Raw genomic sequence first — 13,956 nt, 5'->3', positions numbered from 1 at the left:
CAAAAGCCTCTTTTCTTGCCTTGAATTCCCTTCAGTTGTACTCATTCATATTGGAATTTTTACACTTGTATATACTGGCAAAATTGATAGCCATAATTTACCACTGATAGTGAATTATGATGATGAAAGTTGGTAGTGTAGATGTGGCCAAAGTCTTGACTAACACTAAGGAAATTTTGCAATAATTTCTTATTACTAATATTGCTCTACTTGCAATAGCAATGTTGGGAGCCATTATGTAGCTGGGATGCGAGCATCTTATGTACAATGTTGATTAAACCTGTTCTGAACATGTTTAGATAATACAGTGCTTAAAATACCAGCATTTCTTCTACAGTAGGGCTCCCAACTTTGCTGTCACCTGTGATCTGAACAAGAGTTCACGATGGTGGCAAATCTTTGAAAATGTCCCAAATATAGATAAAGCTTTAGTGCATGCCAACACTAGGGGACTTTACAGAAAAATACTCTCCAATGATGCTTTTTTTTGTTTTTTTAGGATTCCCTAATGAAGACATGACCGTTGAGTGGAGTTTCTTCACTTTAGTAAAGTTTCACTTCACTATAAACAGGTTCTCTTATACTAATCCCTTTTGAATGCAGCATTTCACAGCTAAAGTTGGTATGAAGTGCTGCATTCTATGGGGATTTAATCTTTCATGCCTCCTCTGCTCAGAGAGGCAGAGCAGGGAAGATGCCGTTAAACTCTGTGGTGGAAGAGGAAAAGAAAAATCCCTTCCCAGGCTTTCAGTTTTGTAGTACTGCCCTACTCCTGACTGGAAATAGAATCATGGTCTACAGAGAAGGGCCCTTGTAGCTGTCAGCACTACCTACCCAACTTCAGGGAATGAAGAGAGCTCTTGGAAACCTATGGAGAGATGGGGATCTGCCACTTTGTTTTTCAGTGTAACATGAAAATGCCCATTTTAGTACTTTTTTGGGGCGGGAAATAGAAGCTAACAACACTTAATTATAAGAGCTCCACTGTAATGCCATAGGAAGGAAGAAGTAATTAAATTTAAGAGAAACTGCCATTACCTAATGAAGATATATTGTATTTAAACAAATTTTAACAGACTTGTACCATGGATACTTGTGGAGTTCATTATACCATCATTCTTAATGGTCTAAAATAAATATTTTTTCTTGATATAAATACATTAACATATGGGATTGGGCTTATAATAGCAACAGATCCTTTAACTTTTGTGCAAAGCCACTCTGGGTCTGTTTTCACTACAAAAACTAAATGATTTCTTAACTTAAGTTAGCTAACCTGAGGTAAAATCCTAGTGAAGACAAGGCAGTTTGTGGTTTTCACACAAGTTAGCAGTACAAGTTAAAGAGGGAGGCTTTTGCTAACTCCACCTTTTGAAAATAAAAGTTTATAGTGATGTTTTCCTGTCACTAAATGATAAAGTTATCTTTAATTTGGAATGCATGTCAGCTTCACTTCCAGTACCTTTACATCTTGCCTAGATGGATAATTGAAGTAAACATTGTGGAATTCCAAATTCCCTTGAATATGGTCCGGTTTGTAGCCAGTCTCTGAAAAACTGTCAATTTGAGGTTCCTAGGTAGAACAAAATACCAAACAGAAATGAAAAGGAAGAAAAGAGTAAATCCGATCATGTTTCCTAATGACATTCTCATTACATTATGCCAGCTGCTAAAAGTCTTAGAATGGAACATAATTATATAGTGATATTAAGTGAAATTTAATGGTGGCATGGGTGAAATCAACAATTACACTGGCAGGTGAGGCTTCCAACCCATGTCACCAGTATTACCTGTTTTGTCTCTTCATTACTCTGCTCCTTAGCTACATATGCAATGGGGGGAGAGTACATTGAAGAAAGAAAAAAAATGAATAAAAACTTGTTTGAATTTAGTAGACAGCATTGGAGATTGAGTTCTTCTATTTATCCACAGGACAGCTGCAGCATAGCTGGCAGCAATGTAACCTTTATCATACTGCCTCACCCTGACCTGGATGGATCACTTCTAGGAATCTAAGGCCTTGTCTACACAGCCACTTTAAAGTACTGAAACTCTCTCACTCAGGGATCATCCTGAGTGATGCAAGTTTCAGTGCTGTAAAGTGGCGATGTAGACATATGCCTCTTCATGCTTCGGCCATTGTTCCAGAGGACATGCTTCCATGCTGATGAAGCTTGTTAAAAAAATAATGCGTTAACTAAATTTTGACTGAACTCCTTGGAGGAGAATAGTATGTCTCCTGCTCTGTTTTACTCACATTTTGCCATGTATTTCATATTATAGCAGTTTCAGATGATGACCCAGCACATGTTGTTCGTTTTAAGAACACTTTCACTGCAGATTTGATAAACCGCAAAGAAGGTACCAATGTGAGATTTCTACACATAGCCACAGCACTTAACCAAAGGTTTAAGAATATGAAGTTCCTTCCAAATTCTGAGAGGACGAGGTGCAGAGCATGCTTTCAGAAGTCTTAAAAGAGCAAAAAACTCTGATGCGGAAACTACAGAACCCATACCACCAAAAAAGAAAATCAACCTTCTGTTGGTGGCATCTGACTCAGATGATGAAAATGAACAGGTGTCGGTCCACACTCCTTTGGATTGTTATCAAGCAGAATCAGTCATTAGCATGGACGCATGTCCTCTGGAATGGTGGTTGAAGATGAAGGGACATATGAATCTTTAGTGCATCTGGCACATAAATATCTTGCAATGCTAGCTACATTAGTGCCATGCAAACACCTGTTCTCACTTCCTGGTGACATTGTAAACAAGAAGCAGGCAGCATTATGTTTTGCAAACGTAAACCAACTTGTTTGTCTGAACGATTGGCTGAACAAGAAGGAGGACTGATTGGACTTGAAGGCTCTAAAGTTTTACATTGTTTTATTTTTTAATGTAGGGTTTTTTGTACATAATTCTACATTTGTAAGTTCAACTTTCATGATTAAGAGACTGCACTACTGTACTTGTATTAGGTGAATTGAAAAATACTATTTCTTTTGTTTTTTTACAGTTCAAATATTTGTAATAAAAAATAAATATAGTGAGCACAGTACACTTTGTATTCTGTGTTGTAATTGAAATCAATATATTTGACAATGTAAAAAAATCCAAAAATATTTTTTTAAAATGGCATTTATTATTGTTTAATAGCGCGATTAATTTTTTTAATCTCTTGGCAGCCCTATTCAAATACAGTTTATCTTTTTTAAGATCCAGTTCTGCAAGCTCTCAGTCCATGGAACCTCCATTGGCTTTTAAATGAAGTCCGTGGGAGTTCCACGTTTTGAAGGCTTGCAGAATCTAGCCCTTAGGCCTTGTCTACTGTAATTTTTTGAGAAAACGCTCACAGTAGCACCATCACTGGTGCAGCTCCACTGACTGACAATAGCAGCAGTGCTAGGGTAGACTGGGAAGCAGAGTTTTTAATCACCATTACTTCTAATCCTATCCCAAGCAGGTCTGGAATCTTTGGTTGTAAAAAGATCAGCAAGCATGTAAACCCCACCTACACTAGTGCTCCAACCATTGCTACCACCAGTGCAGCAAGAATTGGAAATTTTAGATAAAACGGGTTAGTGTAGACAGAGCAACTGACTGATAAATACACCTCCCATAGTGTCATTGCTTACATACACACATACCTATTTATAAGAAAACAATACGCTGTTTTACATTTTGGACATTAAAGGTAGATGTTAAACAGTCAAATCACTGGAAATAAACCAGGGATTAACTCAGACCTTTAAATGACGAATAGCTAAAGATATATAATCTCACAAAAAACTAAGCTTAGACTCGCAAGAGCCATTATTGTTTTTCTCCCTCTTGTTTAGACTCTCAGTAAAAAAATATTTGATTATGCAAGTTTCACAAGGATTTTGGGGGGTTGATCTTCAGTTCAGCTTTAATCTGGCATCTTTTTTGACCCTGCAGTGTTGCAAGTAGAGATAACTGCAGGCACAAGTTTGCACCTACAATTTTATTCATGAGTGTACATGATGTCATTTAAATATCTAAATACCTCATTGCCACACCATGTCAGATAGACATTTAAATGGCATCAAGTTGCACTCAGTTTTTTGTGCCTGCTAATCACAGACCCAGAAAGAGAGCTCTGACTTAAAAAATCTGACTCCCTGTGTATTCAAATGATAGTCATAGTAAAGATACTTACATTGTCTATGATATTAAAGATTGCATACGCAGCTCCCCTTGCATTAGCAAATGCCTCCATACCTGGTGCGGTCTGTCCAACACTAAATGCTCCAATTAATATAGCAAAAAAGACCTAAAGAAAAAAATTACAAGAATGCTACCAGGTTATCCAGTCATAAAACTGTAATGGGATAACTACATTTATTCATGACTATCTACTAATATTGGTCCAAAATCTTTCATGTTTGTTATACAAGTTCAGCATGTCTAGATTCAAAGAAGGAAAGAAAGGAAGGGCAGCTACTGAGGCAAAAGATAAAGGATGAGAGGAAGAAAAGGGACTCTAAGATGGGAATCATGTTCCTTCATGAGATGACCCCAAGATGGATATTGCTTAGACTCAGGTGCTGATGCTTGGGACAAGTCAGAGGTGGTGTCAAGGTTCCTCCCCCACTCTGAACTCTAGGGTACAGATGTGGGGACCTGCATGAAAAACCTCCTAAGCTTATCTTTAGCAGCTTAGGTCAAAACTTCCCCAAGGTACAAAATATTCCACCCGTCATCCTTGGATTGGCCGCTACCACCACCAAACTAATACTGGTTACTGGGGAAGAGCTGTTTGGACGCGTCTTTCCCCCCAAAATACTTCCCAAAACCTTGCACCCCACTTCCTGGACAAGGTTTGGTAAAAAGCCTCACCAGTTTGCCTAGGTGACTACAGACCCAGATCCTTGGATCTTAAGAACAATGAACAATCCTCCCAACACTTGCACCCCCCCTTTCCTGGAAAATGTTGGATAAAAAGCCTCACCAATTTGCATAGGTGACCACAGACCCAAACCCTTGGATCTGAGAACAATGAAAAAGCATTCAGTTTTCTTACAAGAAGACTTTTAATAAAAATAGAAGTAAATAGAAATAAAGAAATCCCCCCTGTAAAATCAGGATGGTAGATACCTTACAGGGTAATTAGATTCAAAACAGAGAAACCCTCTAGGCAAAACCCTAAGTTACAAAAAAGATACACAGACAGAAATAGTTATTCTATTCAGCACAGTTCTTTTCTCAGCCATTTAAAGAAATCATAATCTAACACGTACATAGTTAGATTACTTACTAAAAGTTCTAAGACTCCATTCCTGGTCTATCCCCAGCAGAAACCAGCATATAGACACACAGACCCTTTGTTTCTCTCCCTCCTCCTTTAGGGACTGAGTCTTTTTACTGCTAAAAATATTTTAGATGTTAACTGGCTTTTTGACCAAAAACAAACATTTTCATGGAAAATTTTCATTTTTGTCAAAATTTTCCCATTTTTGACAAAAGGATAGAAATTGAAACTTTTCACCAAAAATGCTTTTCAGTTTCAATTGCTTCCTCACTCCTTCTCCCAAACTGCAAAAGATCATGGGTCGTTTTGAAAAAAACCTGGCTGTTTATATATATTAAAAAAAAAGTTTTATCCTCATATCTGACCAAATAGATTCCCCCTACCTTCTTCGGAACATAGAGAGGAAGTCCTTCTGATAGTCTCTTTCTTTAGAAATGGTTTTCTCTTTAGGACACTCCACTTTGTAAGACCCCACTCCTTTGCTGCTCAAGCTTATGGTTTTATGGTAAGAGTTTTAGTAACGTGTGGGCTGGTTTTATGGCTGTGTGCATGCTGGTTGTGTTGTTGTGAGGGGCAGGTGGCTCTCTGGGCAGATAGCTCTCTGGCCACATAGCTCTAAGAAAGAGTAAACAGATGACCCAGGTGAGTGCTTGAGTTGTGCTGGGAGACTTGTATTGATTTGTGTGACAGTTGTGCCTGAGGAATTTTGTATTTTGTTGTATGGGTGGCATACTAACCTATGAAGAACTGTGGTACTGGGGCTGAATATTCCATCATTTGTACAGTCTTCTTCTGATCACTCATTACAACCAATAAAATTGTTGCATGCAAATTAGCTGTAGAGTAAGGGTGATGATTGGTTGAGTATAGCATATTTATCCCCATTGACTTCAACAGGGTTGCATGCGGTGTAACTCAGTGCAGGCTTATTCTGTTAAAACCTAAACAAGTTCCCAAAATTTTGTTTGGGTTTTTTAATTAAAATTGTTCATCTACTGAGGTACACTCACCGTAAGGACTTTTCCAATACTATAATCATCAGATAGCACCAAAGTGGTTCCATACCAAAATGCCAATGCATATGATGCATATATCAGTAAGAAAGCAATACCCATAGAAATGTTGGCTGTAATAGCCTTCTTGATTCCAATGTTTTTGGCATCTTCTAAATTCTTATGATACCTGCAAGAAAAATCGCATGTTGGAAATTTAAAAAAAGTTAGCATATCACATTTCTTTATTTCACTGTGCCTATCAATAATTTTCCAGGTGCAGACAACATTTTAACAAGCAAACAATCAGATAGATCAAAAAATTACATTAGTTAATGTAATGACCACTCCTGCTTCTGTGACTAGGCCTGCTGACTAAGAGCTCCAATTGTAAGAAAAAAAAAGATAGATTAGAGAGAAGGGATGTCCATTAATTTCACTATAAGATACACTAGTCTCTTCTCTCTACCTTTGCTAAACTGTGTTCAATTTCCTGAAAACCAGCCCTTCTTTCCTAGATTAAAAAAGGAAAATAATAAATTGTCTCAAACAAATAGTCAAAAGGACATATTCAGAGTTGGCAGTGCTGTTCCCTATTAGAAACCTGAGATAAATCTGACGGTTGGGTGAAATCCTTATATGTACATAAATATCTATGGGTCCCAAATAAGTGGGAATAGAATGGGAAGCCTTCAAGGGCTTGCATTCATCTTGTTCAGGAAAGACAAGTACTGTAATTAACACAGACTGGAAGTATTGCAGACTGGGAAAACAATTGTCTCAAAAATAACTGCCAGGCTATTTTTTAAAAAAATATGTAATAATTTATTCCCCATATTTTTTATTTTAAATGTCTTTAATCATCCTAAAAGCACGAAATAGAAATAGTACAGCAGAGGACCTCCGGACATCCTCCCTGCAGTTGCCCTTTTGTCTCCCCACAATTTTCCACAGATTTGTTAGATTTACTTGTTAACCACAGATCTGACAGAGGACCAAGAGATTCAGAGCCTCAAATATAGGTGGCACCATTTTTCAGAGCTGAGTCATAATTTTTAAAATTTATCTATGTGCTTAAATGGTCCTGTCACCACAATACCTGTTCACCTCATGAACATTAAAAATGTATAATCATGCACCCCTGTAGGATATTATAGGGTGCAATGGGATGTGATAGCTGTGCAGCAACCTCTGATGGCTGAGCGTGCTGCTGGTGGTGCTCCCTGCCTCAGTTGCCTTCCCCATGGTGAGTCTCTTCAGCTTTCCACATACAGGTCAGTGCTGGAGATGTGGCTTGGACCTCTGGCCATGTCATAAACAATCCTTTCTAGGGTAACAAACGTCCAGCTAAGGAGTCCCAACAAACAAAACAGTTCTTCTACCCTTCAGGGGCTTCTCTTTAGCTGCTCTCAGCCCCTTTCAGGGCTACCTGTGAGTCTTTCCCACACTCCACTATAGAGCACTCTGCTCCCAGGTGGCTTCCCCTGGAGTACTGTTCTCAACCCCTTCCTGGGCTCGGTTTTCTCCCTCCCTGCCTGCCTATAGTTCCACACCCCAGGACTGATCTCTCTTAGGCCTTTTCAGAGGTCCAGGTGTCCATTAACCTGTTACCTGATCCCTTAGTCCTGTCCCCTCAGACTCAGAAGCAGCTAATAATTATGGCCCCGTGAGGGGTGCTGGCCTATCGCCCTTTAAAGGGACCAGTCACCCTATGACAGATGGAACTGAGATACAAGCAAATTAAGTGACTTGATTCAGGGCACACAGTGCCATGTACCAGAGGCTGGAAGAAGAAATTCTGTGGATGAGTAAGAGGAGAGCACTGACAAGGTGCATTCACATACTATGGTGATGTGCACCCTAAGAAAGGTGTTGAGATGAGCTGCAGCCCCTCTCACCTTCAGCAACGAGTCAGAGAAGAGTTCCTGCCAAGTTTTGTGGCTCTGATGGTCATCTTTAGATAAAAGGTCAGGACAAATGACAAGAATGCTGTTTCATAATACAATAAGAATAAATGAACCTAACTTAATGGAACTACCAAGGTGTATACATGCCATGGCTTACTGAGTAACCACATAATCTTATTAGTGTTACCCTTGTCTTTTCTTTCCCCATCCCCCTTTTTTGTCTGTTTATAGGTCTATTTTGTCTGTCGCTTATTGTGTGATATTGAAGTTAGATTGTACACCCTTTGGGGTACTGATCATGTCTTTGTTTTGAGAGGATCTGGAAAAAATAAACTATACAGCTTACAATAAAACCTGTAAAAGAGAACATCCTTATTAGGCAACTTCCTGTCTTAATTACCCCAAAATACACTGAGTACAATAGTGCTCTACCTTTATTTGAAGATCCCTTTCACCAAGGAACCAGTTTTGTCAGCCCCCTGGTGTAGACCGACTTTCAGCAGTGAAGATACAAGAAAAATTCAAAACATCTAAAGACAGAGTTTTAAAACTAGCTGACGAATGAAAACATTTTTCTGACCTTTTGATTTCTTTTTTCTGTCCTCCAAAAGCTATCACAGTCCGAATTGCTGCCAGAACTTCTTCTGCAACAGCTCCTGCTTTTGCATATGCAGTTAGTTCTTTGTCAGTGAATGCAGAGAGTATCTGTACAAAGGAAAATGTTTTAACCCTATTGTTCAAAGAAAAATTGAATCAGCTTGAGCATATTATGACTTTTCTCCTCTTTCCAAAAAATGTATTATAATGCCATTTTCCAGAAAATAAGTCTTTTGCTTAAATACCATAGAATGGGCCAGACCACTTATTATAGGAATACATCAATTATATAAAAATTAAATTTTAGTGTTAGCCTCTATCAAAAACTGAAACCTAGATTTTCTGCTTTCATTCAGTGCACAAGTGTATGTGTGGGTGGCTCTTAGTGAATTGGTTATGGCTCCCTGTTTGATTCTCAGGGCAGATCTGCACCACTCTGATCCCAGATAGGTTAGAGCAGCCAGTAGGACTGGATTAGATCCATCTGGACTGGATTAGATGACCTATCAAGGTCCCTTCTAGTCCTACATATATATGATTCTATGCTCTCCACACACTTGCTAGGTAGCAGGAAAAGCCACAGCAGAACCCTACTTATACTTTGATAATTTTATTTTCCATATGTATCCAAAGATTGGAATTTTCACAAGCCAAAGGATCAAGGCACTCAACTCGCATTGAAATTCAATGGTAGAGGCCTAACTTGCTTAGGCCACTTTGAAAATCCCAGCAAAAAGCAATAACAAATCTGGAATAAATGTCTATTTCTGAGACTAAGGTTTGGTCTAAAAGTTTTTGTACCAGTATAACCATTTTGGTTAGGTGTGTGAGTTTTTAGCTATATAGTTACACTGATACAACCCCTACTGTGTACACAGTTATATGGTTGTAAGGGTGCCTTATAGTAGTATTGCTTCTTCCGTTTCCCATATGGGAATAAGCTATACCAATATAACCAACTTTACATCAGAAAAATTGTGTCCACAGTAGGGACACTTTATCTGTATCACTTAGTGATATGTTGTATCACTTTAACTATGCCAGTTGTCAAGGTTCCTTCCTCATGCTGAACTCTAGGGTACAGATGTGGGGCCCTGAACGAAAGACCCCCGAAGCTTTTTCTTACCAGCTTAGGTTAAAAACTTCCCCAAGGTACAAACTTTACCTTGTCCTTGAACCCTATGCTGCCACCACCAAGCGTGTTAAACAAAGAACAGAGAAAGAGCCCACTTGGAGACGTCTTCCCCCAAAATATCCCCCCAAGCCCTACACCCCCTTTCCTGGGGAAGGCTGGATAAAAATCCTTACCAATTTGTACAGGTGAACACAGACCCAAACCCTTGGATCTTAAGAACAAAGAAAAAGCAATCAGGTTCTTAAAAGAAGAATTTTAATTAAAGGAAAGGTAAATGAATCAACTCTGTAAAATCAGGATGGTAAATACCTTATAGGGTAATCAGATTAAAAACAGAGAATCCCTCTAAGCAAAACCTTAAATTACAAAAAAGACACAAAAACAGGAATATACATTCCATTCAGCACAGCATTATTTACCAGCCATTAAACAAAAGGAAATCTAACGCATTTCTAGCTAGCTTACTTACGAACTTAACAGAGTTTGAGACTGCATTCCTGATCTGTTCCCGGCAAAAGCATCCCAGACAGACTGACCCTTTGTTTCCTCCCCCAGCCCCTCCAGCTTTGAAAGTACCTTGTCTCCTCATTGGTCATTTTGGTCAGGTGCCAGTGAGGTTATCTTAGCTTCTTAACCCTTTACAGGTAAAAGGGTTTTTCCCTCTGGCCAGGAGGGATTTTATAGCACTGTATACAGAAAGGTGGTTACCCTTCCCTTTATTTTTATGACACCTCTATAGGTATAGTTCTATAATTCAACTTGTGTTTAGACAAGCCTAAAGCTATGATTTGTAACTGCCCTAAGGAATTAAATGTTCTATGACTCTTAGTGAGGAAATTAAGAGGCTCACTCACCTGAAACAGGACACATTCGTGTACTTTTACATCTCAGTGAAAATTCACAGCTTTCACCCACCTTTGCCCAGAGAGCAGCTGAGAGTCCCAGGACAGGACTGACTGCCAGTATTACAAGGGTTAATTTCCATCCTTTTATGAAACCAACTATAAATCCTGCGAGAAATGTAGCTATTGCCTGAAAGAGCATTCCAATTTTGTCACCAATTCCTTCATTAATTTTGGAGACATCACTAAAAAACAAAATTACATCCAAAGAGTTGAGGAAAGTGTGGAAAACACAAAAGCTTTTCTATTGATGCAGTACACTTTGTCAATTCTGTCACATTTTCTAAAAGCTCTAGACTGCAGATTAATTTAGATATAGCACACTTTGTATCCACACCTAACATAGGTTAAGAACGTTTCATCCAACAGAAACATACATGGGAGGCGGCCAGGGAAGAAAACCCTGTAGACTCAGAATGATTTTCTTAAACTTTACATGCAAATCTTGGAGGATTCACTTGAAGCACATGGACAACTGTGTGGAGGCGCACGCTGGCTGTAGGGTTCCTAAATTCCTCTTTCCAATATTTGTCAACAGCTGCCCCCAGGACAGCTCTCCTGAGAAAATATAATGCAACCTTGGAAAACTGGACATTCCCCAGGGAAAATGTAATGTAACCTTTTCCAAATGACCTCCAACAGGGTTAAAGGTCATCCCTAGACTTTGTCCATGCTGGACCCGATCTATCCATTCCGTATCATCTCCTAAATGCATATATTGGACTCATTTGAAAGTTCTCCAGTGAGTCCCAGGAAAGACAGGGCAGTTCGTTTCATGTGAGCAGAAGAAAGTGATTGGGAGTTGAGGTTGCCTGACCTTTTGCCAGAATTATTCAACATCTTGTTAGCTTGGGCCCCCAATGTGCATGAAAACTGAACTATTATTTTTCCTTCTTGGTAATGATCCCTCAGGATAGGATTTAGTTGCCCTGGCAACATGAGGTGCTGGCATGGATGCTGCTGTGACATCCCTGATCTTTGGTAGAGTAAAGGAGTCCAGTCTGCAGGGCTCTCCATGTTGTACATTTCAACACGTAGACATGAAATTCACTAGATTCTCATAGAAGGATTTTGAAGACATTTTAATATAGCTCATGTTTAATAAGGTAAAGAAACATGGTTGTAAAGGGAATATCACAACTGATAGTTAAAAATATACTTACTCTATAAGTCGAGTGTTGAGTTCCCCAACATCATTCACATCAAACCACCCAATTTCCTGTCGCATTATTGAGTGGAAAAATTGTTGTCTGATTTTCTTAATTTGCCGTCCACCTGCCAGTGTCCAAAATGCAACTTGTATGTAGGCTGCAAATAGAACACCAGCTCCTATTCCAGAATAATAGTATGCATATCTGAAAGGAACAAAATTGCAGAGATCCTTTAAATTGGATTTTTTTTCACCCCAAACAAGTCTTTTAGTTATAGATTTTAACTTCAGTACTTTACATACACAAATAAACCAATATGGAATATTATTTGGACACTATCTGCATTTTTTCCTCTCTTCAGTGTTGGGAATATTTTTCTGTAGATACTTTTAGAACCATATTTCATATCTGTCCACTTAAATGTGTGACCTCCACAAGTTACCTAAAAACCTGTACTTTTTTTTAATCTGAGAATGGATAGCTCAGAGGCCACTGACATATGGGTAGAAAACCTACTTGGAATATACTTTACTGTGGAAGTACTGTACTGCTAATAATGAAGAAAGGTAAAGGGTGGAATTTGAAAATCCCATTCTGAATTTAATGAAGCAGCCAGGATAACATAATTGAAATTATTATTTCATGTTTGACTGTCATCATCCTTTACTAGTTATACACAATTTCATTTACTCAGTGAAAGAATTTTGAAATAATTTAGTTTTAAAATTAGTATGTATTCCTGAAGAAAAACAAACAAACAAAAAAAGCACTCCTCTATAAAGCTAATTCGGTTAAATCACAATGATCCTCATCACATATAGGACCAAAAAAAAAAAAGAAAGGTATTAAATAAACCTTTGTTGCAGGTAGATGCCAATAAATTCCTGAAGTGGAATTCCATTTTATTACGATAATTTAAAGTTCAGCAAATTCCTCTAGCTCATATGTATATTCATAACATGTATTTTAATTTTATTCAATACTATATTCCATGTGCCATAGCCATACAATAGGAAATTACATCTAAACTTACTTTGTGTGAGGCACATGCCAAATTTCATTACTAGACTAGTACATTTATATAAAGATGAATAATTACAAAATAAAGATAAAAGCCATTTGGATCGTCCCACACCTATAGATTATGTGTACTGTTTCTTTAAAGCTGTAGCTGGAATTGGAAGCCAGACAGGAGGGGGATTGGGAAGGTTGTAAGCAAAAGCTCTGCAGTGAAGTACAAAAAGAGAGAGTAGCTTTGTTGATAATTCTGTTTTCTATATTCTAATAAATGTCCCACTTTAGAAGAAAGTGACTGATTTTTTCCCCATTGTTACATGACAACTCAATTTTACTTTGAGATTTCATAATATATAAAGTTAATCATATCTAAACTGAACTATAAAAAGAGGTTAATGGCTAACTTAAAGCTGAATGATTAGCTAAATGTTGACCTTAAATCACCTTAAACACTGTAAAATTATAATGAATCAGCATGCAGTGTTGTTGTAGTTGGGTTGGTCACAGGATATTAAGACCTGAAGAGGAGGAGTTCTGTAATCTCAAAAGTTTATTGCTCTCACCAACAGAAGTTGGTCCAATAAAAGATATTATCTCATTCACCTTGTCTCTCTATAAAGAATCTTTAAAATTCAACAGCAAGTATTACAGGATTTGTTTTATGACAATCCATAACAAAGGGACTTCAATTCTGTGTGAAATTCATTATTGATCAAATTTATTTTGGTAGAATCATTGGTGAAAGTTAATTGAACATTGCACTGTGAATTAATTATTCAACAACAAATGTTCTGGATGAAAGCTGGATTTTAGGTATAACTATTATCTGAGTAAGAAACAATATGTGCATTTTTAGAACCCAATTCCTGAATTTATCCATGTAATTTTTATGTTAATAATTCCCATTCTTGTAAATTGTTTTTAATGTATAATAGGGACTAGAATTTAACATAATAATCTCTGATAAATTGCTTTCAAGAG

General features: G+C 37.9%; 1 protein-coding gene across 3 annotated transcripts in view; it reads right to left on the bottom strand.

Annotated features, from left to right (window-relative positions):
- The window catches only part of ABCB1 (ATP binding cassette subfamily B member 1), a 66,805-nt gene that overhangs the window by 40,699 nt on the left and 12,150 nt on the right, over positions 1-13,956 (bottom strand). For 2 of the 3 annotated variants that reach the window (XM_073334084.2, XM_073334085.2), the window contains 6 exons: positions 11,971-12,162; positions 10,821-10,992; positions 8,754-8,878; positions 6,285-6,456; positions 4,183-4,296; positions 1,463-1,573 (listed from right to left, as the gene is read on the bottom strand). In XM_073334084.2, the coding sequence (XP_073190185.2) occupies positions 1,463-1,573; positions 4,183-4,296; positions 6,285-6,456; positions 8,754-8,878; positions 10,821-10,992; positions 11,971-12,162 (886 nt within the window). The other variant, XM_073334086.2, reaches the window with a different exon arrangement.

Source organism: Lepidochelys kempii, chromosome 2 (genome assembly GCF_965140285.1).
Source record: "Lepidochelys kempii isolate rLepKem1 chromosome 2, rLepKem1.hap1, whole genome shotgun sequence".
In the NCBI taxonomy this organism is placed as follows: Eukaryota; Metazoa; Chordata; order Testudines; family Cheloniidae; genus Lepidochelys; species Lepidochelys kempii.
This window is presented reverse-complemented; position numbering and strand designations above follow the sequence as displayed.